The sequence below is a fragment of the Canis lupus genome, chromosome 5 (genome assembly GCF_048164855.1).
Source record: "Canis lupus baileyi chromosome 5, mCanLup2.hap1, whole genome shotgun sequence".
Classification (NCBI taxonomy): domain Eukaryota; kingdom Metazoa; phylum Chordata; class Mammalia; order Carnivora; family Canidae; genus Canis; species Canis lupus.
Window position 1 is genome coordinate 76,477,117 of NC_132842.1, and position 24,137 is coordinate 76,501,253.

The window sequence follows — 24,137 nt, forward strand, 5'->3', positions numbered from 1 at the left end:
GCTGACCATCCTTGGGGACTTGAGGAACATAAGCTACAACGGTAAATGTAGGTTGGTCAACTGAATTTCAGGGAAAACCTGATGTAAGGGGCAGATGGGGAATACCTGGGTGGCTCAGAGGTATGGCTCCTGCCTTCGGCCCAGGGTGTGGTCCTGGAGTTGAGGGATTGAGTCCCACATTGGGCTCCCTGCATGGAACCTGCTTCTCCCTCCACCTGTGTCTCTGCCTCCGTCTCATGAATAAATAAAACCTTAAAAAAAAAAAAAAAAAGAAAAAGAAAGGGCAGATACGTGGTTTAGCCTTACTACTTAAGAGCTATAAACCTGTACAAAAAGATAGGTCTGGATGTGGTAGAATCTGACTGCCTTTGAAGACTGGCTCCATCACTACTATGTGTCTTTGGACAATTCATTTTCTCCTCTGTGCCATTCTGTGTCCTCATCATTGTAGCAACCCCACAGTGTCATGAAAACTAAATGAGTTAATTGGCACTTGTCAGAAAAGAATCCTGACCAACATCCAAGAAAGCACCCCTCCCCTGGAGTTTGCCTGGATGACCACTCTGCGTGCAACCACCATTGTATAAAACTATTTGCTATCAGTAGAGTTGGAAGAGGGGCCGGTTGGAAGCTAGTGGGACTCTTCATGGGAAAGCAGCCTATGCTATTCATCAGGAACCTGTAAGATAAATTTGAGATGCTTAAATTACAAATTCTGTGCTCATACCCGCGATCATATATCGTGTAATATTTAAGGAAAACCAATCTTTATTTTTAAAAGATTTATTTATTTATTTATTATTTTATTTATGATAGAGAGAGAGAGGCAGACACAGGAGGGAGAAGCAGGCTCCATGCCAGGAGCCCAACGTGGGACTCGATCCCGGGACCCCAGGATTGCGTCCCAGGCCAAAGGCAGTCGCTAAACCGCTGAGCCACCCAGGGATCCCCGGAAAACCAATCTTTAAAAGCAAAAATAGAAATACGCTATAGGGGGGGATCCCTGGGTGGCTCAGTGGTTTGGCGCCTGCCTTTGGCCCAGGGCGCGATCCTGGAGTCCCGGAATCGAGTCCCACGTCGGGCTCCCGGCATGGAGCCTGCTTCTCCCTCTGCCTGTGTCTCTGCCTCTCTCTCTCTCTCTCTGTGTCTATCATAAATAAATAAAAATAAATCTTAAAAAAAAAATTAAAAAAAAAATACACTATAGGAAAACACTTTCAGAGGCAGTCACCATGGTATCAAAAGAGTTAAGTCTTGCTATCAAAGTAATACATTCAGCAGGGTAACAGAGGGGAGTTTAAACAGCATTTCTGCTTAAGTTGTTGAATGCCTCTGCCTTCCAAGCTACTTTCAGACCCCGGGTAACTACAAACATATTCATCCAAAAGCAAACTAAATTAACAGTGATAAGTATAATTACATAACATCTTAAAATCAAGTTATATAAGGTCCTCAACTGATAAAATCACAACTATTTGTTCAGATTTGTGAAAACACAAACCACTGCACTGGTTTCCTAAGCCTTCCTGCACCTTGAGCAGAGTGAACTGTCCTCCTCGTGGTACCCCCAGGTGCCTTAAGCTGGACTCCCCCCTGACAACCACACACTGTGGTTTCCATAACAAGCTGCTCTGCAAGTGGTTCTGTACCCTCGGGCACCAGTTAGGTCCCTAGTGACAGGCAGCATAAACTATTTGTGGGTGGTTCCTGGGCCCTGACCTCCACAATCACTTAGAAGGCCTGGACCTTAACCCTTTAGGACTCAGCCACTGGCAGCCTACTTGTGGTCTTTACCCACCAGCTGGCCGGAGCACCTCAACCTACACAAGGGAGTTTAACAGACTGGCACTAGCAGGTGGTTAAACCGTGCATAAATAAGGCACAAAATCACAAGATAAAGTCAAATACAAAATCTAGCAGGTCAGTCTGTTCTAGAGGGACAAAGGGCGTGCAATTTGCCTGGTTACTTATCTTTGGTCAAAAAGCTAGCAGGGGAAGAAGAGCAGAAAACAAAACACAGATGACATTTCTCCAGCTGAGTGTTCTTTCAACTACACCATTCTATCAGAGAACTTGAAGATAGTATGCAAGGACCTCACAGATACTAACACAGTCTGTACTGGGGCATGAGGCAGTCCTACAGAACTGGCTGCATAAGGCAATATATCCTATAAAACTAAAAGATGGCATATTACAAAGCCACAATGACAAGAATACACTTAAGAGGAAAAAGGCACAAAATACCTTCTCAATTATGTTTAAAAAAAAAAAAAAAAAAAGGCCTAGAAAGGAACGTCAGCTGTTTACTAACCAGTTTCCAAAAAAAGAGCACCTTCTGTCCTTAGTCCTGGTCATGTATTTGTTATCTGACATAGGCCTGTGGATTGGTATTTTCTACCAACCAGCTCGACTCTAACATATCCATGTACACACACCTGTTCTGAAAAAATTTGGTTCCATCTTTAAAAAGAACCCTAGACTACCCTTACCTGGATTTTAATCTCCCCGTTGCCTATCCTAGCTGGATGAAAATGCTAAGCACTCTGGTATAACCTAAGCGGTCTTCCCATTTTTGTCCCAATTTCCTTTAAAAATGTCTTACTGCAGCAGCTATAACTTTCAATGATAGGTTGGGATATAGCCTCTCACTAGCCTGATCTGATCTACTCCACACTTCCACCCTTCTCTAATTAGTCTCCCCCCCTTTTTAAAAAATATTTATTTATTCATAAGAGACACAGAGAGAGGCAGAGACATAGGCAGAGGGAGAAGCAGTCTTCATGCAAGGAGCCGGATGTGGGACTCGATCCCGGAAACTCTGGGATCAAGCCCTGAGCCAAAGGTAAACGCTCAACTGCTGAGCCACCCAGGTGTCTGTCCCTCCTTGCTGCTTGTTAACCAGAGGCTGGCACCTCCAAGCCTTTGCACAGCTGGCTGGTCCCATCATGTTATCTGCTCAAGTCTCAGTGACCACCCCGTACCTATCCACATGGCAACTTGCATACTTGTGTCATTACCCAGAATGATAGAATGTTTGACATCTCTGACCTACAGATACTAATACAAATAGCAGGCCTAGTTACAATGTAATTGAAGGGCCTCTCACAAATTTTCCAATACCCCAGAACAGAGATAGATTACTGCCCCTGACTGAGAATTCTGTCGTAATGGATATTTGTGGAACTAGAACATTCACTCGGTGAAGCAGCATCCAGTATTTCTGGGCCCGGTACTGGAATACAGATCAATGCCCAGTGCCCAGTGGAACACTACCTAATTCTGAAGACAACCACACAATGGGACATGCGGGCAGAGAGTGACCTAACAATGATCTAAGTTTTCATGGATAGCACGTGAAGTAATGAGAAAAACAACCACACAACAAGAACTTCATAAAAACAAATTTATTAAAGAAATCTCCTGAGTATTAGGTCTTCCCTCCCTGTTGTGGTATTAGTATGTGGGTAGTTTCTAGGTTATAACGTGTGCATACAAATCACCTACGGATCTCATTAAAAGCCAGATTCTAATTCAATAGATCTGAGGTGAGGCCTAAGAGTTTTCACACTCCCCACCCCCACCCCAGGTCACTGTATCCACTTGGTAGCAAGTGAATGGATGTCAACTCAAAAACATAGTAGACACCTCCTGTCCTTCTAACCAGGACAGGAGCAAACTTTCCTGGCCCTGACCACTCTAAACTGGTTAGGAAAGTCTCCCCAGTTGCTCCAGAACCCAGCGTGTTTCAGGACTCACCCAGAATATCACTGAGGTAGAAGTAAAATCCAGCAGATCACCAAACTCCCAAGGGTCCTTCTTCTACCAGGGCCAAGAGCCCAGGCAGTTTAATTTTAAAATGGCGAGTCAACCCAACTGAATACATGACATGGCAGGACCAAATGAAGGGTAGGCAGGTTCATATTGTTAAAATGAAATAGGAACACAAACATAAAAACATACAGATAACAGCAAATGGCTAACAGTAAAGTGCACAAGCATAGTGGTAGTATTAGAGAGCCTTTCTGAAATGCTTTACACGAAATAAGCATTATGCTATCTCCTCTGTACAATACCCTGACTCCCCACAGCAGCTAGGACCCACCAGCACTAGTTACATACATTGACCACCAGTTTGTTCTGGCGTGTATTCCAGTTGTAGTTGTTACTATAATTACAGAAGTTATAAGACAAGTCTAATTCTCTGCCCCCATGAAGCTGAACCGCAACAATCACTCCTACACAAATTTCACTGCCTGTAAGGGGATAGCCCTGGCCCCACAATCAGACTGGAAAGTGAATGCACACTGATATTTTAAGTGAAACAAAAAGTAATATGTCAATGCATCTCATGATTCTCCCCTTTAACACTGTATCTGATCTCATTGGGTAAGATTTTATTATCACAAAGATAAAAATGTCGTATTTCCATAACAATGAAGGCACACCAAAGAGATTCCTGGGTTTTAAAATAACTACAAAAAAATAAAAAATAAAATAACTACAAAGGCAGCTAACAAATTAGAGAACCATTAATAGCAGTAGAAAGATGGCCTGAGAACTGAACTCATTAGTCACAGGTGAGTGAATTATTAAGCTGAATTAACATATGCTCAAAATGTAAACCCTAAATTGAAAACTATGAACCACTGGCCAAGTTATGTGTCTAATGGCCAGAGAAACGGTGGCTTCTGAATGTCATTGGTTCAGTGACAAGAGGCAAGAAAGTTCTACTTTCACACCCAAGGAAGAGCAGATACCAAAACACAAAATTAACCATTTTTGAGCACTATGTGCCTGATAGAAGTCTAAGTATTCTACAAGTATTAAACTGTTTAACTTTCTGAGGGCTATCTCTTGCATCCATGATACAGATCAGAAAACTGAGGCAAAGATTAACTTGCTTCAAGTAACAGCGGATAAAAAGCAAGACAGGGAATCAAATCCAGGCAATCTGCCTCAAGGACCCTTCTCTTCTAGGCTTATATTGCCTAAACAACTCTACGTTCTCACTTTAAAAGAGTCTGAACAGTTAAACCAAATTTAATCTCAAGCATCACACATTGAAGCCTGTGATTCCCTTCAGACACAAGTGCTAGTATAATCTCTAGTGAAAAGAATTACTGAAAACATGGAAGTACTGCTGCTCACCTTTAATCAAGGCTCTATATTCAAACCCCAGCCCCAATCATACCCTCCCCTCTAAAAATCAGTTTCCAAGCGACTACTCCACCACCACAGCCTAATAAGGGTGTGGGGAGCACAGGCAATGCTGCAAAGCTCGGGCTTCAATCTGCCAGGAAACACTGGCATCCAAGGGACGACAGGGTTGTTACCAGCTATTCCCATCGAAGCTTTAAGTGGCTTGAGGTCCAGAGACTTGAATATGGCCAGGCTCCTTTCACAGAATACACAACAGTAACATACATTTCACTGAAAAGTTTTTATTGGCCTTTTGGATAGAAACGGGAATTTATTTGCCAGGAAGGATGATCCCATCATACTGAAAGAGAAGAGATTTTATTTTTTCACAACAGGAGGCAACAGCAAAGATGGCAGCAATTGCTAACATTTGAGAATTCACATCTGATACGTGAATTCAGCTCTGAACCCCACATCCCTTCTGGACTAAACAGGAAACTGGCCAGTTTTAACAACTGCTACACCGTGCTGAACTACACTATACCTTGAGAAAAGGGAGCTGTTAAAGCCTTATTCCTCCCCTTCCAGTTACCTGCATGTATGGGGGTGGGGAGAAAGCCTGATACTGGCTGTTCAAGCCACCAACCCTGGAGGCCCATTTTGCCAAGGTGCCCAACCAAATACTCCATCTTTAAAGAAACTACCCACCAAATGGTGCTGGATTTTGCACCCCCAAATCCCAACTCCATTCACCGACACCACATTCCACCAGTTCACCTGAGATAAATCAGCTTTACCTTCTGCTGGAACCAGCGCATGGCTTCCTCTTTGCTGATTCTGTGTTTGGCCCCAATGCAGCCTGTCCTGCGCTTCTTGTCTGCGATGCTGAAACCTGGCCTACCCAGCACCTGTCCCAGGAATAACCAACAGTCACCTAGCCAGCTCACAGTCAAGAGTAGACGGACAAGACTCACACACTGGAGGCTGATCTTCAAGAGTCACCTTGGTGGCCCAATGAATTCTTGAGCAAGACACCCATGATCTCAGGGTCTGATAAACCAGTTAGCAGCATCCTGGACAACGCAGGTCTGCTTTGGAGGCTGGAACTTGCAGTACCTCCCCCCTTTCCTGCCCAACTTCCAAAGGTAGCTAAGGATTCTCCATCACTGCTCCCCAATCTTCAAAGCGCATTTTAAAGATGACATTAAAAACAAAAAAAAAAAACCCTTAACTATAATACGTGCATTTTAAAACTTATTCTGAGAAGAACAAAAAGTTGTTCTTCTCTTTTGCTGCAGTTCAAAGTGCTCCTTAAACGCTTGCTGTTCCCAAACTCCCTGTGAGCACCTACCTCTCCTCAGTGTTCGGATACTCAAATCTAATGAGGGTGCTGCCATGACTCAGGTTCCATACTAGTCAGGATTTCTGGGGTTTGCTATGTAGTTTTATGGTTGACAAATACGTTGCAGTAACACAACAATGGTCATTTTTACACTGAAATCCCTATCCTGACTGAGCAAACAGCCACATCACCAAACTCGCATCTATGTCCTCTGGATGGAAGCCACCCCATCCCCAGGGTCTAAGGGAAGGAGCTAGAAAAAAGTGGCCTCAGTACAGTCAACCCACACAACAAATACTGCACCAAAGCTCTCAAATTTTCAATTCAGTGGATGAACAGTCCCTTCATCCACCTCAAAGCCATACTAGTGCTTGCTGAATCCTAAATTCTTAACCTTTGCAATAGCAAGATCTCGTCTATCTAGTCCAGTGCTGTATCCCAACACCTGCCACACATGAGGTACATCTTCCCAAGGGGGAGAACACAAAGGCAGACAACACTCAAAGTTTCAGTCCAACATTTGAACATCAAGATAGCACACACAAAATAAAGGAGTAGCAGATTCCACTCTTCTCACAGACCAGGAGTAGAAAAGACTAAATATTCATACCACATAGAAGTCCAGGCCGTAGATACCAATGCTTGGGTCATATTTGATCCCCAGATCGATGTGCTCCTGGATCCCAAAACCAAAGTTTCCAGTATCGGAGAAGTTATTTTTTCTTAACTCATACTCTCGCACCTAAGGAGACAAATGCAGCAATCATATCCCTCGTCAATTCAAATCCCCCCAAATTATTAGTTTAGTCCTCATCACTCAGCACCCTGAGATACAATTCGATATAATTTGATCATGAACAAAAATCTCATTTCCCCACGACACCAAATCACAACCCACGATAGGAGTTTCTAGAGCTAAAAAAAAAAAAAAGAAAAGAAGAAGCAGTTCATAGAGCTTTCCCAATATTTAAAAGGCATTGAAAAACCCAGAGAAATCATTCAAGAATAAAGTTTAAAACCTTGTTGGGTGCAGGAAACACCCTTTAGAGGTTCAAAAAAATTTCAAATTAAAAAAATATATCAAGGGACCAAAGACAGTGTACAAAGTATAACCACTGCCACTGTAATTATCTAGTTGTTAACACATAAGCTGGTGCTCTTTATTATCCCATGAGGGGATCAGCCTCACCTTTAGACCTTTCTCCAGGATTTCTTCTGCTTTGGCCCCACGGACTGTGCAGTGGACAGCAATCTTTTCATTTCTCCTGATACCAAAGGATCTAACCGTGTACCTAGCTGCAGGAGGGGAAAACAAGGAGTCAGGTATCACACTCCCACTGCACTCACCTCTTCCCTAGAACATCATCTCCACAATTCTAAGACACATTAAATATCCACCCACATCCTAAGTGCTGGCATTCCTACCAGTGTCACCTACATCTGGTTTCATCCATAGCACAGAAAACAGATTTTTCAACTTCCAAGTCATTCAATCATACTTAAGCAATTAAGAGCTCAAAGTCACATCTAAGTCTCAGGACGGGCCAAGTTCACAGCCAGAAGAGGCCACTAGAAAGGAATATGGTCACTGTATTCTAAAGAAAACAAAACATTATTGATAATTCTCTAATGTTATCCTGTTATAGATGAGGTTCTGGGAGGTTAACTTGCCCCAAATCACAGTTGGTAACAAAAGGCAGGATCTAAACCCAACAATGTGCCATACTGCATTATCCTAAAGCAAAGAAACTTAACGATGCTAATGTCCACGCTGGGCTTGGTATGTAGCAGGCACTTCATAAAATCTATTTTATTTTTCACAATCTTATTATCATCTCATTTAGGCAAATAAGGAAGCTGAGACCCAGAAAGGCTGAGGCCAGACCCGCAAATGATGGGGCCAGGATTTGAACCCAGTTGGCCTAGGCACAGAGCCCTTCTCCATGTAGCCTATAAATTCTCAGTGAGTCATTCAAGCCAAATATCACCTAGTGCATTCCTAATGTTTCTAACTTTACCCGGAAAAATCTCTACTTAGACTGGCCCTGGCTGAAGCTCTGCTAACTTAAAGACCTGGTATTCCAAAACCAAACCCGTCTTGAAAGGAAAATACTTTGGGATCCCTGAGTAGCTCAGCGGTTTGGCGTCTGCCTTCGGCCCAGGCAGTGATCCTGGAGACCCAGGATCGAGTCCCACATCAGGTCCCTGCATGGAGCCAGCTTCTCCCTCTGCCTCTCTGTGTCTCTCATGAATAAATAAAATTAAATAAAACAAAGGAAAATACTTCTTGGGTAGCTCAGGATGGTGATGCTTTTTAAGGGGCATCAACTGTCACTTTCAAAACGGGCACTGAAGAGGCTGTATACCAGGTAAATTAGAAAAGAACATGCAGGGATGTTCTCTCCCCTGACGGCCACCACTGACCTTTGGAGAACACTGGGGTCTGGCCCGTGAGCTGCTCCAGCACCTTGGCCGCGCGGGTCAGTCTGTCTCCACTCTCCCCCACACAGATGTTGAGGCAGAGTTTGCGGATGCGAAGCTCCCGCATGGGGTTCTCCTTTTCACCTTGATCCTGCTGCAACGAGGGAAGCGCAGCAGTCAACACGCCACCCCGCCACAGCTCCGAGTCCCACATCTGTAGACACCGCCTACCTAGTTCTGCTCATCCCGGTTCCTAACGACAGCCTTACGGGCTTGCAAAGCATCGCGGTGTCTGTGCACCAGCTCGGGAGCTGGGCTCCCCCTCCACGCCAGGAATGGACGAACAGAAACTTGGGGCAGGTAGCGGGAGTTCGAACCCCAAGGGGCTCACCCCCGTAAGGTGTCGGAGCGCGCGTCCCCGCTACAAAGCCGACGGGCAAGAAAATAGGATTTAAACGCCGCTGAGGAAACAGGAAGCGCGTGGTTGGGCGACGTCCCCCATTCCTTTCGGAAGCAGCCCGGGGGGCAGAGGGCAGGCGCCCTCCTCGAGCGGAGGGGCGGGCTGCGGCTCCCTAAGCACCCGGCAAGCCTCAAGTCCCCGGGACGGGGAACAGGTCCAGCCCCTCCGTTCGCTCCGTCGCCCTCCCCGCAGCTGACGCGCCGCGCTCCGCTCGCCCTCCCGGCGGCCGCCCCCAGCCGGCTGAGGAGCGGGAGGGGAGCGGGAGTGGAGGGGGCAGGGCTCGGCTCCGCGGCCTCGGCCCGCATGGCTCTGCCAGTTCCGCCACGGCGAGCCTTACGGGCTCCCTTCTCCGGCCGCGGACGAGGCAGCTCCCGCCTCGGATGGAGGCGGATGGAGGCGGATGAAGAGAAGCAAAGCAGGGCCTCCGCTACTCACCGCCATGGTGGAGAACAGGAAGAGAGGGCGAAGCTTCCGGCCCAGGGCCTTATGGGTCAGGAGGCGGGCTCTCTCCCCAGGCTGCCCCGCGGGCCGCGGCGGGCGGGCGGGGGGGTGGGCGCCGCCTGGTCACCGGGACGCGGGTTTTCCAAAAATAGTTTTTTAAAGCTTTTCCTTGAGCTTCCGGTCTCCACGGGCGCCCTTCCCTCCCACGGTCTCCGGACCTCGTGGTTCCTGGCGTGAACCGACTTCCAGGGCCACGTGAAATCAGTCGTGCAAATCGCCAAGTAGGGGATCCCTGGGGGGCTCAGCGCCGCCTTCGGCCCGGGGCGTGACCCTGGAGACCCGGGGTCGAGTCCCGCAACCGGCTCCCTGCACGGAGCCTGCTTCTCCCTCTGCTGCCTCTCTATCATGAATAAAATAAAATCTTAAAAAAAAAAAAAAAAAAACTAAAAAAAAAAAAAAAGAAAATCTTAAACTTATTCGGGGACAATGTGAACATGTGGAATTTATAGTTAGAACAGAGGTGGCTGAAGAGCCCTGAGCTGTGGAGACGCAGTCGTGCTCTAGTTAACCCAATACGCGACCCTGGCCAGGTTACTAATTAGACCCTCTTTGAGCCTCAGTTTTCCTCAGCTTTAAAATGGGTACCTAGATCATAGGAGATTGTTGTGAAAGTTAAATGAAGTAATTGTGTAGAGCACGCATAAGGGGTTACGCTTTTATTTTTTTAGATTATTTATCTATTCATGAGAGACAAGAGAGAAGCAAGAGACAGGCAGAGGGAGAAGCAGGCTCCATCCCAGGATCCCCTGGATCACAACCTGAGCTGAAGGCAGACGCTGAGCCTCTGAGCCACCCAGCTGCCCAAGAAGGGATTTCTCTTAATATAAACCCACTATATCCAAGCAACCCCCTTCCCCCGCCCCCCAAAAAATGTTAGACATGGTGTATAATCAACAGTCATCCTGCACGCCCAAAGATGGGTTGCAGATTAGTCTGACAGACAAAGGCTCTGCTGGCAAACAATAAGCCAGCTCTGCTGGCTTCCCGGTTTACACTAATTCTCAGCAGCAGCACCGCAGGGAGAACCTGGCATTGAATCCACCAGTTTCTTTAACAGGAATAAATAGCCAAAGGACTTTGGTGGAAAAGGAGACAAGCCTCTCACTTCTACCATTAAACCCCCAGGTTCTCCTTGTTTCATCCAATAGGCACACATGGGACTTCTGGGAAGCTGGGCTGATAGAGAAAAGAGACACACACGCACCCAACACCCCCCAACCACACTTTTGATTTTCCTCCATCAGGCACCCACCAACTAGCCCAGAGCAGAGGCCTCAACCAAAGCTCTGGGAGGAACAGAGCCAAGGGAGGGGCTGCTCCAAAGCTTGGAATAAAGAGCTCAGACTGCTGAATGCAACAGATGACCTTGGATTTTCTTTTGCTATAAAGCATGTTTTTGGAATAATTGACAAAAATCTGAATCGGGTCTGCAGATTTCAGAAGTGTATCCATGTTAGTTTAATGTCCTCTTTCTGATGACTTGACCTTGGTTGTATCAGAGAATATTTTTTTTTATTTTTATTTATTTATGATAGTCACAGAGAGAGAGAGAGAGGCAGAGACACAGGCAGAGGGAGAAGCAGGCTCCATGCACCGGGAGCCCGACGTGGGATTCAATCCCAGGTCTCCAGGATCGCACCCTGGGCCAAAGGCAGGCGCCAAACTGCTGCGCCACCCAGGGATCCCAGAGAATATTTTTGTGTTTGAGAAATACACCTGTAGTATTCACTGTAAAGGGCCATCATGTCTGTAACTTACTCTCAAATAAGGGGGAAAAAATGTGGTAAGATTTGGGGAATCTGGGTGAAAGTTGCCTCTTGCAACTTTGTAACTCAAATTGTCAAACTGAAGTTAAAAAAAAAAAAATAACCTGAGGGAACTATGTATCTAGAAAATATAAAAACAGGCTCATTCCCTTCCCCTCAACTTTTTTCAAACAGAACTTCCCAGAAATAGTACCTCCTTGCCTCCAGCTCGCACACCATGTTAATGAGAGTGGCTAATTACCATGCCCAGCAAGTACCAGCTCACTCAAAGTTCAGCATCCCTTTGGAGGCAGATACTATCTTGTTTTTCCATTTTACAAATGAGCACACAGAGAAGTTCGGTAACTTTTATAGATGCTATTCAAGTCAGGCAGTTTAGCACCAGAGTTCTGTTGTAGGAACTGAAGAGCTTGGCCAGGGCTAAAAGCTGCTCTAGACTTCCTCCTTTATACTTTTTCCTCCTCGTGACTCTAGCTCTCTGGTTCTTGCACCAGTCAAGCACCAGAAGGAAGCTGAGGTGTGGAATTAGACTGAGCAACCCACCTGCTTCCTCCTTGCTTACAGCATCGAGGTCAGTAGAGGCAGAGGCAAAGACTTGGTGTGCTTTATTCCCATGCCTCAAACTCATCAGCAAAAAGAAAAGTGCATTAGCAGGGGTAGGTTTAAGACATTTTAGTCAAGAGAAGAGTAAGTCTAAGTCTCCTTGAGCTCTTCTTTTCCAGCCGTGGCTTCTTCTGGGCTGCCCTCTCCTGGAAAGGTCTAAAGTAGTCGTCACCACTCATTTCTTGGCTGCCTTCGTGGCAGACTTGGTGATTTTGCCACCAGTCGCTGCTTTTTTCTCCACAGCCTTGATGACCCCAACAGCCACTGTCTGCCTCATGTCACGAACAGCAAAGCGGCCTAGGACACAGGACATGAAGAAACAGGTGGAGAACACTAGCAGGGCAGGAGCTATTATAGGACACTGGCATGGGAGGTCAAGTAAGTGATACTCTGAATTATACATATAAGTGCATGCAATTATCTCAACAACTCAAAGTAGAGCTCATGATAGCTGTTTTGCAGTTGGGAAAACTGGGGCAAAGAATCAGAAGGTCACTTTGCTGTGATGGTTGAAAACCCAGAAAGTCTCACCCCAGCACTTATGTTCTTAGCCACTGGACTGTCCTACTTCCATAAGTAAAGGTCACAGAGAAAACTTTGCTTTGGGTGCACCCACCACCCTACCATACTAATGCTTCCAGCCTCCAAGCAACTAGCATCTTCTCTGTGCCCATCACAACAACTCGTAGGATGTATCTCATTTACACTCAACTGTGAATCTGGCAATTGCTTCTCCTGGGGGGTACTTGAGTGCTTCTCTAACTTCAAGTTGTGGAGGGCAAGGCTTTGGCATCCGGTTTCAACCTCATAGTATTTTTGTCAGAGGTAGAAAGAACCAAACCCACTTTGCAAGATTCCTGTGGCAGCCTCTGTGGCCCACCTCTAAAATTTTGAAATTCACCCCCTCCCCCATTAACTGGGAGACCCTGATGGCAGGGACTTCTTGGTTTATAAATATCTATCATCTAGCACTTTTATATATTGCCTACTCCCTATATATGAATTTTGAACATTCTAGATAAATTGTTCAGACCTAACCATGTATAATCTACTTGGAGGATCTAAGACTCCTAGGCTGCAGCCTTGACCTGGTGAATCTATCAGGGTCTGAGCCTCTGGATTTAATAGGGTCCATCAGTGGTTCTGATTATCTACCAGGTTTGAAAACCACTGCACTGGAGAATAAGAAGGAAAAAGAAAATCCCTACTAATCTCTGCTCTGTTCACCTCTTCTAGATCAGGGTTTCTCAAGTTGATGTGCATCCCAATTACTTGAGGGTCTTGTTAAACTGCACATTTGACTTCAGCAGGTCTGAAAATGGAGTCTGAGGTTCTTCATTTCTAATCACCTCCCAGAGGATGCCTGTGCTCCTGGTCCACAGACCATACTTGGAGTACAAGTCTCTGAAGTGGCCCCTGCCTTGCTTGTGACACTACACAAGCCACTTTCCCTTTTTTGGGCTCTTCTAATCTGGAACTCTGGTCCTTCTGACAGGTTTTTTTTTTTTAATTTATTCATATATATTGAGAGAGGCAGAGACACAGGCAGAGAGAGAAGCAGGCTCCATGCAGGGAGCCTGACGCAGGACTCGATCCTGGGTCTCCAGGATCACACCCCGGGCTGCGGGCAGCGCTAAACCACTGCACCACCAGGGCTGCCCCTTCTTACAGGCTCTACAACCTGGCTTGGGTGTGACACATTGGCTAACTTACTCCCTGGAGCCAGGAGGAGGAAGGGGCAGCTCCAGTAGCCAGGTGCTATCAGGACTTACCAAGGGGCGGATACTCTGAGAAGCTTTCCACACACATGGGCTTTCGTGGAATCATCTGAACAATGGCGGAGTCCCCAGACTTGAGGGCTTTGGGATGGTCTTCCAGCTTCTTGCCTGAGCGCCGGTCAATCTTCTCCCTGAGTTCTGCAAACTTGCAGGCAATGTGGGCCGTGTGGCAGTCCAGAACTGGTGAGTAGCCAACTGCAATGCTGCCAGGGTGGTTGAGAATGATCACCTGGAACCCAGCGTGGGATGGGAGCAGGGGGAGAGCTTTAGCCAAGCATCCTTCAAAGGAAGTAGCCCTAACCAGCTGAGGAGTCAGGCATCTTGGACACACTTCAAATTATAGTGAGCATTTGAACAGTTATATAGTATACCAAATTCTGTCCTAAGTATATCTCATACATTCCAATTTAATTTTCATAGCAGAGAGCCTGAGTAATTTACCCATGATGAAATAGCAGGGAAGCGGTAGAGCTAGGGATGAGTGATATAAAACCTACACACATACGTGTAATTTATGTTCTGCTTTCCCCCCACCATTTAGAAAAATGCATTGTAATAGCTAACTAACTTGTTAGGTGACCTGTTGGTCCCGGATCAGATGTTTTACATATCATCACCTCATGTAACTCTCCAAGGCTCACTGTGAGGTAGTGCCAGCCTCCACACGCAGAAGTAAGAATGTGCCAGATGTTACCTTCAGAACAGCTTTCACATTCTAACTCTGGGCTGAGGAAACACCTAAGAGCTTTAACACAAGGATTCCCAGGTCCCACCCAAGTCTACTGAATCACTCCCCAGAACCATTAGGAAGAATGTTAGGGATATGCATTTTTGTTTTTGTTGTTCTTGTTTAGGAATCTGCATTTTTGAAACACTTCGCAGGTGATCTAATCCACCTGGCTTGAAAACTACTGCTTTAAGGCATCAAGACCATACTGTGGAAACTAACAAGATCATTGAACTGCATTGTTTTGTTAAAGGGCAAAATAGCAAATAAGCTGCATTCAGGATTCTAGGGCAGTCTGACTCTACCCACACTGCTGCTCAAGGGCCCACCATGGATCATATGCTCAGTACTCACTTCCTGAATGATCCACTGAGCCACTCTGCTTGTAGGACAGGATGACTGTCTCAGGAAACACCCCTTAAATGGGCCTCCTCACCTGGGAGATGAAACTCGCCACTTCTAAGGGTGGATCATTCTTGCTGTCTCCTGCCACGTAGCCCCGCCTGATGTCCTTCACTGACACATTCTTCACATTAAAGCCCACATTGTCTCCAGGCAAGGCCTCAGCCAGGGCCTCGTGGTGCATCTCTACAGACTTGACCTCTGTGGTGATGTTGCAGGGGGCAAAGTTCACCACCATGCCTGGCTTGAGGTAGCCTGTTTCCACCCGGCCCACGGGCACGGTGCCAATGCCTGGGGGGACAGAGCAACCAGACCTGTCAGCAGCCAGACTTCAGTGAGCCCCCAACACCAAGGACCCCCACACAGCATGTACTCACCCCCAATCTTATACACATCCTGCAGAGGCAGCCGCAGGGGCTTGTCCATAGGACGGGCAGGGGGCATGATGGAGTCCAGTGCTTCTAGCAGTGTCATACCTACTATGTTTCCTTCCTTCCTGGTGATCTTCCAGCCTTTAAACCAGGACATCTGGAAAAGCCACCCAACATGCAGCTTGCTTAGGCTCAAGGGAGCCTGTCCCAGATGCCAACGTGTATTTAACATGGGACTTCAAGCAATTTTTTAATGTATTCTGAGCCTCAGCTTCCTCATCTATGAAACAAATATCACCACCTACTTTGCAGGCTCAAGTAAAGACACAAAAGACCACACACAACCCACCAAGCACAATGTTTGACATGTGCTACACACCCACTAAATGATGGCAAGGTGTTGCCCCTCATTTGAGCCAATATTCTTAGGAAGCAGAGATTTCTTGAATCTGATTAGCCCTTAGGCCTCATTCTATCTGTTGATTACACAGGAGAAGCAGAGAAAACATGCAGCACAGTTAAGTAAGCATCAGGAATGAGAATGAAAACAATATTCAAATACCCTAACATTTATACCTTGTAAAGACTAGATGTTCCCCAACATCTTAGGCAAGGGCAGCATTATTGAGCATAAGTCCTTCTAGAAGGACAATCTTAAGGATAATAGTTCATTATATACATGTCTTTTAAGTAGATACTTCCCTGAAAACCTTGGCCAAAGCTCATCAGAGACATCATATTTGCCTTCAGAGATATATCAGTTAACTGGAAATCCAGTTGGCTCCTTTCTTTGGACCAACTTCCCAAACACCAGCTTCATCTATGAGGATAAGTTATTCTATTAGTTTGATGAACTTAGCAACTAACTTGGCTCTATGCCAACTCAGAGGCCTGAATAAGCATACAAGGTCAGCATCTTCCCTATCTTAAAAGTGGGGAAACGGAGGTCTCTGATATTACAGGTATTTCTTGAAAGCAGAGGCTAAACCCTAAGTCTACTATCTAGTCCACTGACTGCATGCTTTGTTCTTTTGCATCTAGAACATACTAGATGCCTAATGAATACCCACAGGGACAGAAGAATGAAATCTCCTTATTTCACTAGCTGAACTCTGGGAAATTCTTGGGAAATGGGCATCAAACTTCAGGTTTTTATTCTACTGTCATTTTAGAAGGCCCCCTCCTTCACCACCCAATATAGAGTAACTCTCTCATACTGTGCCCCCTTAGCCTTATGTTTTTCTTAGCACTTGTCATCATCCACTGTATTACTATTGCTCCCAGAAGACCCCAGTGCCATGAGCAGAGTTGCATCTCATTCTCTACCACGCCCTCAGCACCAAGGACAGGGCCCCGCATGGAAATATTGAAGTACCATACAAATGAACACACTGCCAGTAGTAGTTCTACCTTTCCCAGGGACAGTTGCGCAATTTGTATCAGAAGACTCCAGAATAATGCCTACCCTTTGTTTCACTAGGAACTTACTCTAATTAAATGATGGAGGACGCATGCAAGGATTTGTTTATCAAGATGCTTACAGCAGTTTTTAATAAAACTAGAAACACTATTCTTAGAAGCTGGTGACCTTGGGTTATTAACTACACCATAAGTTTTCTTATTTTATTTATTTTAAAATTTGTTTATTTATTTGAGAGAGACAGAGACAGAGACAGAGAGACAGAGAGAGAGAGAGAGAGAGAGACAGGCAGAAGCAGAAGCAGGCTCCATGTAGGGAACCCGATGTGGGACTCGATCCCAGGTCTCTAGGATCAGGCCCTGGACCAAAGGCGGCGCTAAACTGCTAAGCCACCAGGGCTGCCCAGTTTTCTTATTTTATATGGGAATAAAATGCCTTCTTCATGGGGTTCTGGGCATGTAAAGCGTTCAGTCTGGTGTCTGGCACATAGCAATTTCTCAATGCCATTTCACTTAATAGTGGATATGGCTACACAATCTATTGTAACTCTGATCTACAATATAAAACACTAAGTATTCAACATATTTAAATGGCAAAGAAAATTTCAAAAAGTTTCATAGAAAATTACATACAGTGTGAGTCCAGCTGTGAACATCTGGAAAGAACTGCGTAGAAACTAGGTTATCTATAAGCTATGAAGTCTATGCTTCATATCTGTATGAAAGGCTTATTGCAAAAATGTTAGACATTACTTTTATAATCAGGAAAAGATTATGCTATATACATGGAAGAAAGGGCTAAGAATCTTCAAGTCAGTTATGGAAAAAGGTGGGCTTTAGGCAGTAAAGTAGTAAGGGATAGCAATTAACATTTGAGCACCAACTGTATACATGAACAGATTCCCACGTGGAGTCTCTCATTTAATTCTTACAGTCCCTTAAAGTGAGTCCTAACACCCAGAGTATTATTTCCTCTCTTACCCCTTTACTGTGGGCAAGGGAAAAAACTGGGGCTTCACCAGGTCTGATGCCAGAGTTAGAATTTCTTTGTAGGGAGACACTCACTTAAGAATTTTAAACCCTGTTAGATTCTGGGATCCATGAGCACAGTGAGTATATCTTAGACACATTTATATTGCCCCCACACTTCCTAACCTGCCTAGAGAGGTAGCTTAGATACTGTGAGCATGGACTAGAATTCCAGACTCTGCTGCACTGCTCAGTAGAACTTTCTGCAATGATGGGAATATTCAGTAAGTTCACTGTCCAATGTGACAGGCACATGTATTAGCTACATTTCAAGTGCCCAGCAACCACAACTAAGGAACTGAAATTATTTGATTTAAATTATTAAAGTTAATAGCTACATGTAACTAGCTATGACATTGCACAATGCAGCCCTATGCTTACTAGTTGTGTAGTCTTGAGTAACGTCTGTTCATCTGAAAAATGGGGATCAAATCATGTACCCATAGGGATGAAGACCCTTCAAAGTGATTGGCCCATAAGCAAGCTGTAAATCCTGGGTATTATATTCTTGAAGAAGCTCAAAGATTTGAGTGGGAATGTTGCATTTAATTAGCCCTGTCCCGGTCAGCTCTCACCTTGGTGCTTGGTTCTATCATGTTGTCCCCATGCCAGCCTGAGATGGGCACAAAGGCGACAGCCTCAGAGTTGTAACCGATCTTCTTGATATAGGCCTTCACCTCCTTGCTGATCTCCTCAAAGCGTGCACTACTGTAAGGAGGCTCTGTGATGTCCATCTTATTGACTGCCACGATGAGCTGCTTCACGCCTAGTGTATATGCCAGCAGTACGTGCTCACGGGTCTGCCCATTCTTGGAGATGCCAGACTCAAACTCACCTACACCACTTGCCACAATCAGCACAGCGCAGTCTGCCTGGCCCAGGTGACAGAGGGAAGAAGGCCCAACTCAGATTTGGCCTGGGACACCCACTGCCAACCCCCAAAGCAGAGCCAAGACAACTCTGGGTGTACCTGTGAGGTGCCTGTGATCATGTTCTTGATGAAGTCACGGTGACCTGGGGCATCAATGATGGTGATATAGTATTTCTTGGTCTCAAACTTCCACAGGGAGATGTCAATGGTGATGCCACGTTCCCGCTCTGCTTTCAGCTTGTCCAGAACCCAGGCATATTTGAAGGAGCCTTTGCCCACCTGGGCCAGGAGTAGGAGGAAAACCCCAGTGTCACCTCTAATATCCAAAGCTGCCCATCAACCAGGAAGGAAGTTCCCAAATGAATGGAGAGTCAGAGGAATGGTAACAGGGCAGTGTATGGTAAGGCCTTTGAATTTTTCAAACAATAGTATTTATTACTTACATAATTAAGTTTTTCTTTCAGAGCTGGTTTTAGAGTCAGAGTGACCCAGGGCCAAGTGATAAAGTGTCTAGGCAGACATATGGACCTGGTACAGGGTCAGCAAGCCCTCAAATCAGTAATAGCAAATGCATAAATAATGCTGACCACATACCTGGTGCTGTTTTAAGTACTTACCATGGGTTATCTCATTCAATCTCACAACAACTTAGCAAAATTTTATTATCCTCATCTTGCAGACAAAGTAACAGAGAATTAACTGACCAACCCAAGATCATCTGATGAATAAAGAGCAGAGTCAAGATTTGAACCCCAAAGCATCAGACTCAAGTTCAAGCTCTTAACCACTACCCTCTGTTAAATGGTATCTATGACTGATTGCTAGCCTGGGGAGGATGGGCTGCTTTCAGCACTGGTAAAAACGAGGCTGGGGATCCCTGGGTGGCGCAGCGGTTTGGTGCCTGCCTTTGGCCCAGGGCACGATCCTGGAGACCCGGGATCGAATCCCACATCAGGCTCCCGGTGCATGGAGCCTGCTTCTCCCCCTGCCTGTGTCTCTGCCTCTCTCTCTCTCTCACTGTGTGCCTATCATAAATAAAAAATTTAAAAAAAAATTAAAAAAAAAAAACGAGGCTACAAAAATCGGTAGCATATTCAAGTTAACATGCTGGTCTGGGGTATACTCTACCACTTGCCAGCTCAGGGGTCCTGAACATCTATTCATTTCAGCTCTAATTAGAGGGCAGAGTAGAGAAAAGGAAAGACTGGAGACCAGGCGGCTTCCTCAAGAACACTAATTAGTTTATTAAGATATAAACTAGGTGTCCTAACTTTTGCTACTGTAGGAACTTCTATTTTATGAAGTCCATTATAGTTTAGAATATTCACTAGATAAGCAGCTATCAAAGAATGGTCCAGGGACCCTGATACATTTTAGAGTTTGCGTGATCAAACTATTTTTTTTATCAAAACTATTTTTATAATGCAAAGACATTATTTGCCTTTTCCCTCTCTCATTGTCTCATCATTGTGCAGTGGTGTTTTCCCAAGGCTACATGACAAGTGAAATCACAACAGGTTGTGTACAGAAGCAGATGAGAATCCAACTGTCTTCTATTAAATCAGACATTAAACCTATCAACAAAAATATAAAACATCATCATCCTCCCAAGGTTTTAGAAAATAATTATTTTTCATACACAAAGTGATACTTATGTTAATACATGGAGTGTATTACTATTATTTTTAAGTGATTTAGGCATTTTTAAACCTCAGTTTTCATTTCAAATATCATAAATATATAGATTTAATTTACATAAACTAACTCTTTGGGGTGCCTTTAAGAATGCAAAGGGAAAAAAAAAAGAATGCAAAGGGTTCCCCACATCTACGTCCCTGGATTCCATTCATTACTCTCCATGCCCACTGCTGCTGCCTGAGCCCAGGCCACCATCCTTGCTCCCATGGTCAACAGCAACAACCTCCCAGCTGGTTTCCTAGCTCCTAGAGTTGGGCCCTTGGCCTGTTCTCTCCATGCTGCAATCAATGTGCTCTTCCTAAAAAGATCTTGCCTGGGACCCCTGGGGGACTCAGCGGTTGGGTGTTTGCCTTCGGCTCAGGGCGTGATCCCGAGATCCTGGGATCGAGTCCCACATCAGGCTCCCTGCATGGAGCCTGCTTTTCCCTCTGACCATATCTCTGCCTCTCTCTGTGTCTCTCATGAATGAATAAATCTTAAAAAAAAAAAAATCTTGCCTGATTCCCATCACTCCCATGCCTGAAATCCTTTAGCTGCTGCAGAGAAAGTGGCCGGGCTGTTTAGCAGGGCACTCGAGGCCACTGTCCCCTGTCCTACCAGGCAACAACTCTGCATCTCAGGTGCTGCTCCAGTTTCCTTGTGGCTCACGGGCACCTGTCCCACTTCCTTAAGGCTCAAAGGAAGTCCATTCTTGGAATCCTTCAAGGCCTCTCGGGACATGTTCATTGTCCATAACCTAGGCTCCTACAGCACCCATGCTATTACCGAACTTATGGTGTGATAGGAGAGTGTGTGACCAGGAGTTGCTTGCACCTACCATGTATCCATGGGGGCTACCCTAAGATCCATGGTAGATGCATGAAAAATCCTTTCCCCTCTTTTAAATGCCAGCTTTAGCTCCTGAGATAGTGTGGCATCTGCATCACCCTGGGATTTAAACCTTGGCACCATCCTCAGGCAAGCTGTTAAACACCTCTAACCTCATCTGTCTCACCTGGAAAATGGCAGCCACACCACCTGCCTGACATGAGTGAGAGGGAAAGCACCTACCAGCCCAGCAGGTGCTCAGCAGAGGTGAGCAGTCTCCTCCCCCAAAATGAGGCATCCCTCCCAGGGAAACCAAGGCTAGGAAGGAGGGCTGGGCGTGGGGCTCAGATAGAGCAGTCTCACCTCTGAGGCCTCCTTCTCAAACCGGTCGATGGTCCTCTTGTCAATGCCTCCACATTTGTAGATGAGATGCCCTGTTGTTGTGGACTTGCCGGAATCCACATGGCCAATAACCACAATGTTGATGTGGGTCTTCTCTTTGCCCATGCTAGGAGCTGCTCAGAGAAAAGACAGGATGCTCAGAGCATGAATTGACCACCTCCTGTCCCTAATTCATCTTCCTTGGGACTGGGCCAGCTCAACCACCAGAGGGTGAGGCAAGAGGAAAACAGTTGGCCAGGAGGGCAGAGAGGGGGCCTCTCCAACACCTCACACCTGAGGATGCTCTGGTCTTTTCCCCAGCCGCAAGGAGGAAGTGCCTACCTCCAAAGCCAGGAGAAGCCCCTCACGCCTAGAACAGACCAACCAGGCAGTGGGCCCCACCCACCCCCTTTTACAAACATCTCTAGCCCGTCCTTCAAATCCCTTGTTCCTACTGGCCCTGGCCCTGGGATACATGGGAAAAACACAGCACCCTTCTGACAGGGGGTGGACTCTCCCTCTCCACGTTGGGAGGAGGATGAGGCTGCTGCCCACCAAAAGGAGGCTCCTCTGGGCTTTTTACACAAGTGCTTCCTGGTCCTTTCTCAGCCTCACAAACTGCATGGATTTATCCCTGTTTCCAGCTGCTTGCATACGGCCTGTGGCAAACCCTGAGTTTGGGAAGTGAGTGCAGAATGACTCCTACGCCTTCAGGCCCTGACCCCCATATGCACTGTCACCTTTATGCAGCCACTAACTCTATCTGAGAGATGAGGGAGCTGTGCTCAGGGGCTGGGCCACTGGGAAGAAAGTAGCAGAACTCAAGTGTGGCCCCAGAGTCTCAGCCAGATTCCAGCGCTGCAAATTCATGCCCGAAGGAAGGCAGGCAGGGATAGGAGTCCAACCCTGCATGTTTCTGGGGTCCCAGCCTCCAGCACTGGCTTGCTGAAGGAATGTTTAGGGTAGGACCTGGGAAGAATATGAGGGGGGTGAGGGGCGAGGAGGGACAGTCTCCCACACAGAAGGGCTGGCCCAAGAATTGAGGACCAAGCTACTGGACTGTAGTCTGAGGCTAGTACAGTTCTGGCAGCCTCCAAGAGTTCCGAAACCATCTACACATCAGTTCGTAGGGACCAGGTTCTCTGCCTGGAGACCAGTTAGATGCAGGGAAAGGTGGCAGAGAGAACAGGCTTCTGAGAAGGCTTACCTAATCGGATTACAGCCCTGGCTATGCTATTCTCACTCAGTAGTCCTGGGAGTCCAGCTATTTCTTGATGTTGAGGTGATTCAAGGAGATAAGCCTCCTCGCTCATAAATCTTGATGATGCTGATAATTGGTCTTTTAAAGAACTTATGACAAAGTGGGAACACATGGAGGCGCTCTAACTACAAACCACAGGTTAACCTGTTGCTAGAACCTGGGCAGTTAGTTGGGAGCTGGAGGGGTATCATTACAGCACTGTGCTGGTCACACTGACCAACTCTGGCCCCTCCTCTTCGGATACAGGTGGTGGTAGAGAAATGATTTGTGAGTAGTTGAATCATGTAGCTAATTTCCCCTTCATCTAAGTTTTGTTTTTCACTAATTATTTGGCATCTTGGTGTGTTAACAGTTTCTTAGCTATAAGTCCCACAAGTTCATAAGGGGTAAAGTGAGGCCCTTGGGATCCTTGTGTTTATCATTCCTCCCTGGACTTTCAGTTCCTGCTTCTGAGTATCTGTGGATCATTGGAAAGGAAACTGGTTTTGGATTCCAAAGACCAGGCAAGTCTCAGCTTTGCCACTTCGTGGCTTCCTCCCCCTTCCTCCTCTACCTTCTCTTCATTTTCACCAGCCTAGCTCTTCCTCTCTTCTTGCAAGACAGAGGGGAGCTTCCTCCCCACAGGCAGCAGCAGGACTGCAAGGACACCAGCAGGTCCATTAGCAGATCCCCATCAGTGTATAGTCTAGGAGGTTCCCAATGCACGGAGGTGCACTCAGGAGCCAGGGTCTGAGGGACAATCCAGAGTCTAGAGACCCCACAGAGTCCTCAGGGTTCTAGAGGTGGGGGTCTATGGAGGGAGTGAGTAGGGACTGGAGGGAGGGGAGGGTACCAGGGGATCCTGAGCCATGGAAAGAGACAGCTTAGAAGAAGGCTTTGGAGCCAGAGACACCTGAGTGTGAATCCTGGCCTCAACCCTTAACAGGTGGGCAATTTGGAGCAAGTTGGTTGCCCTCTCTGGGCCTCATGTAAAATGGAGATAATAATCCCAGCTCACATATACTGAGCCCCCATCAGGTGCCAGGTACTGTGCTGAGCCCTTTATAGGTAATTTTCCATTTGCCCCAAGAAAACACCCTCTGAGGTAGGTAGTAATACTAATAGTTTATACGGAAATGAAAGCAAAGTTGTTTAATCTAAGAACACATAGGTCATAACTGG

The 24,137-nt window shown here is 46.2% G+C and overlaps 2 protein-coding genes and 1 long non-coding RNA gene across 4 annotated transcripts; 1 reads left to right on the top strand and 2 right to left on the bottom strand.

The window, feature by feature from the left end:
• Window positions 1-5,421: 5,421 nt before the first annotated feature.
• On the bottom strand, window positions 5,422-9,941 carry RPL11 (ribosomal protein L11). The gene is made up of 6 exons (XM_072827847.1): window positions 9,798-9,941; window positions 8,906-9,056; window positions 7,671-7,777; window positions 7,092-7,223; window positions 5,937-6,047; window positions 5,422-5,500 (listed from the first exon to the last, which is right to left on the bottom strand). Exons 1-6 carry the CDS (start codon window positions 9,801-9,803, stop codon window positions 5,471-5,473), a joined length of 537 nt encoding a protein of 178 aa, XP_072683948.1. The 5' UTR covers window positions 9,804-9,941; the 3' UTR covers window positions 5,422-5,470.
• On the top strand, window positions 9,565-23,769 carry LOC140634212 (uncharacterized). Of its 2 annotated transcripts, XR_012031733.1 has the most exons (6): window positions 9,565-9,852; window positions 12,476-12,610; window positions 19,025-19,229; window positions 19,509-19,633; window positions 21,419-21,601; window positions 21,847-23,769. It is a non-coding gene; the product is annotated as an uncharacterized lncRNA (long non-coding RNA). The 2 variants fall into 2 exon arrangements; XR_012031734.1 differs by lacking the exons at window positions 9,565-9,852; window positions 12,476-12,610 and adding an exon at window positions 18,603-18,839.
• Window positions 11,825-21,845, bottom strand: LOC140634210 (elongation factor 1-alpha 1-like). Its single transcript, XM_072827846.1, has 7 exons — window positions 21,698-21,845; window positions 18,929-19,108; window positions 18,534-18,830; window positions 15,517-15,667; window positions 15,174-15,430; window positions 14,005-14,239; window positions 11,825-12,529 (listed from the first exon to the last, which is right to left on the bottom strand). The coding sequence occupies exons 1-7, from the start codon at window positions 21,839-21,841 to the stop codon at window positions 12,408-12,410; spliced, it is 1,386 nt and encodes a 461-aa protein (XP_072683947.1). The 5' UTR covers window positions 21,842-21,845; the 3' UTR covers window positions 11,825-12,407.
• Window positions 23,770-24,137: the final 368 nt, after the last annotated feature.

Coding starts and splice junctions, on each gene's coding strand:
- RPL11 (XM_072827847.1), bottom strand. Junction 7,778..8,905: donor GACCCCAGTGTTCTCCAAAG/GTCAGTGGTGGC, acceptor CCCCTCCTGCAG/CTAGGTACACGGTTAGATCC. Junction 5,501..5,936: donor TGCGCTGGTTCCAGCAGAAG/GTAAAGCTGATT, acceptor CTTCTCTTTCAG/TATGATGGGATCATCCTTCC.
- LOC140634210 (XM_072827846.1), bottom strand. CDS start 21,841: ATGGGCAAAGAGAAGACCCACATCAACATTGTGGTTATTGGCCATGTG. Junction 15,668..18,533: donor TGATAGAACCAAGCACCAAG/GTGAGAGCTGAC, acceptor TGGCTTTTCCAG/ATGTCCTGGTTTAAAGGCTG. Junction 12,530..14,004: donor CTCAGAGTATCCGCCCCTTG/GTAAGTCCTGAT, acceptor CCTGTGTCCTAG/GCCGCTTTGCTGTTCGTGAC.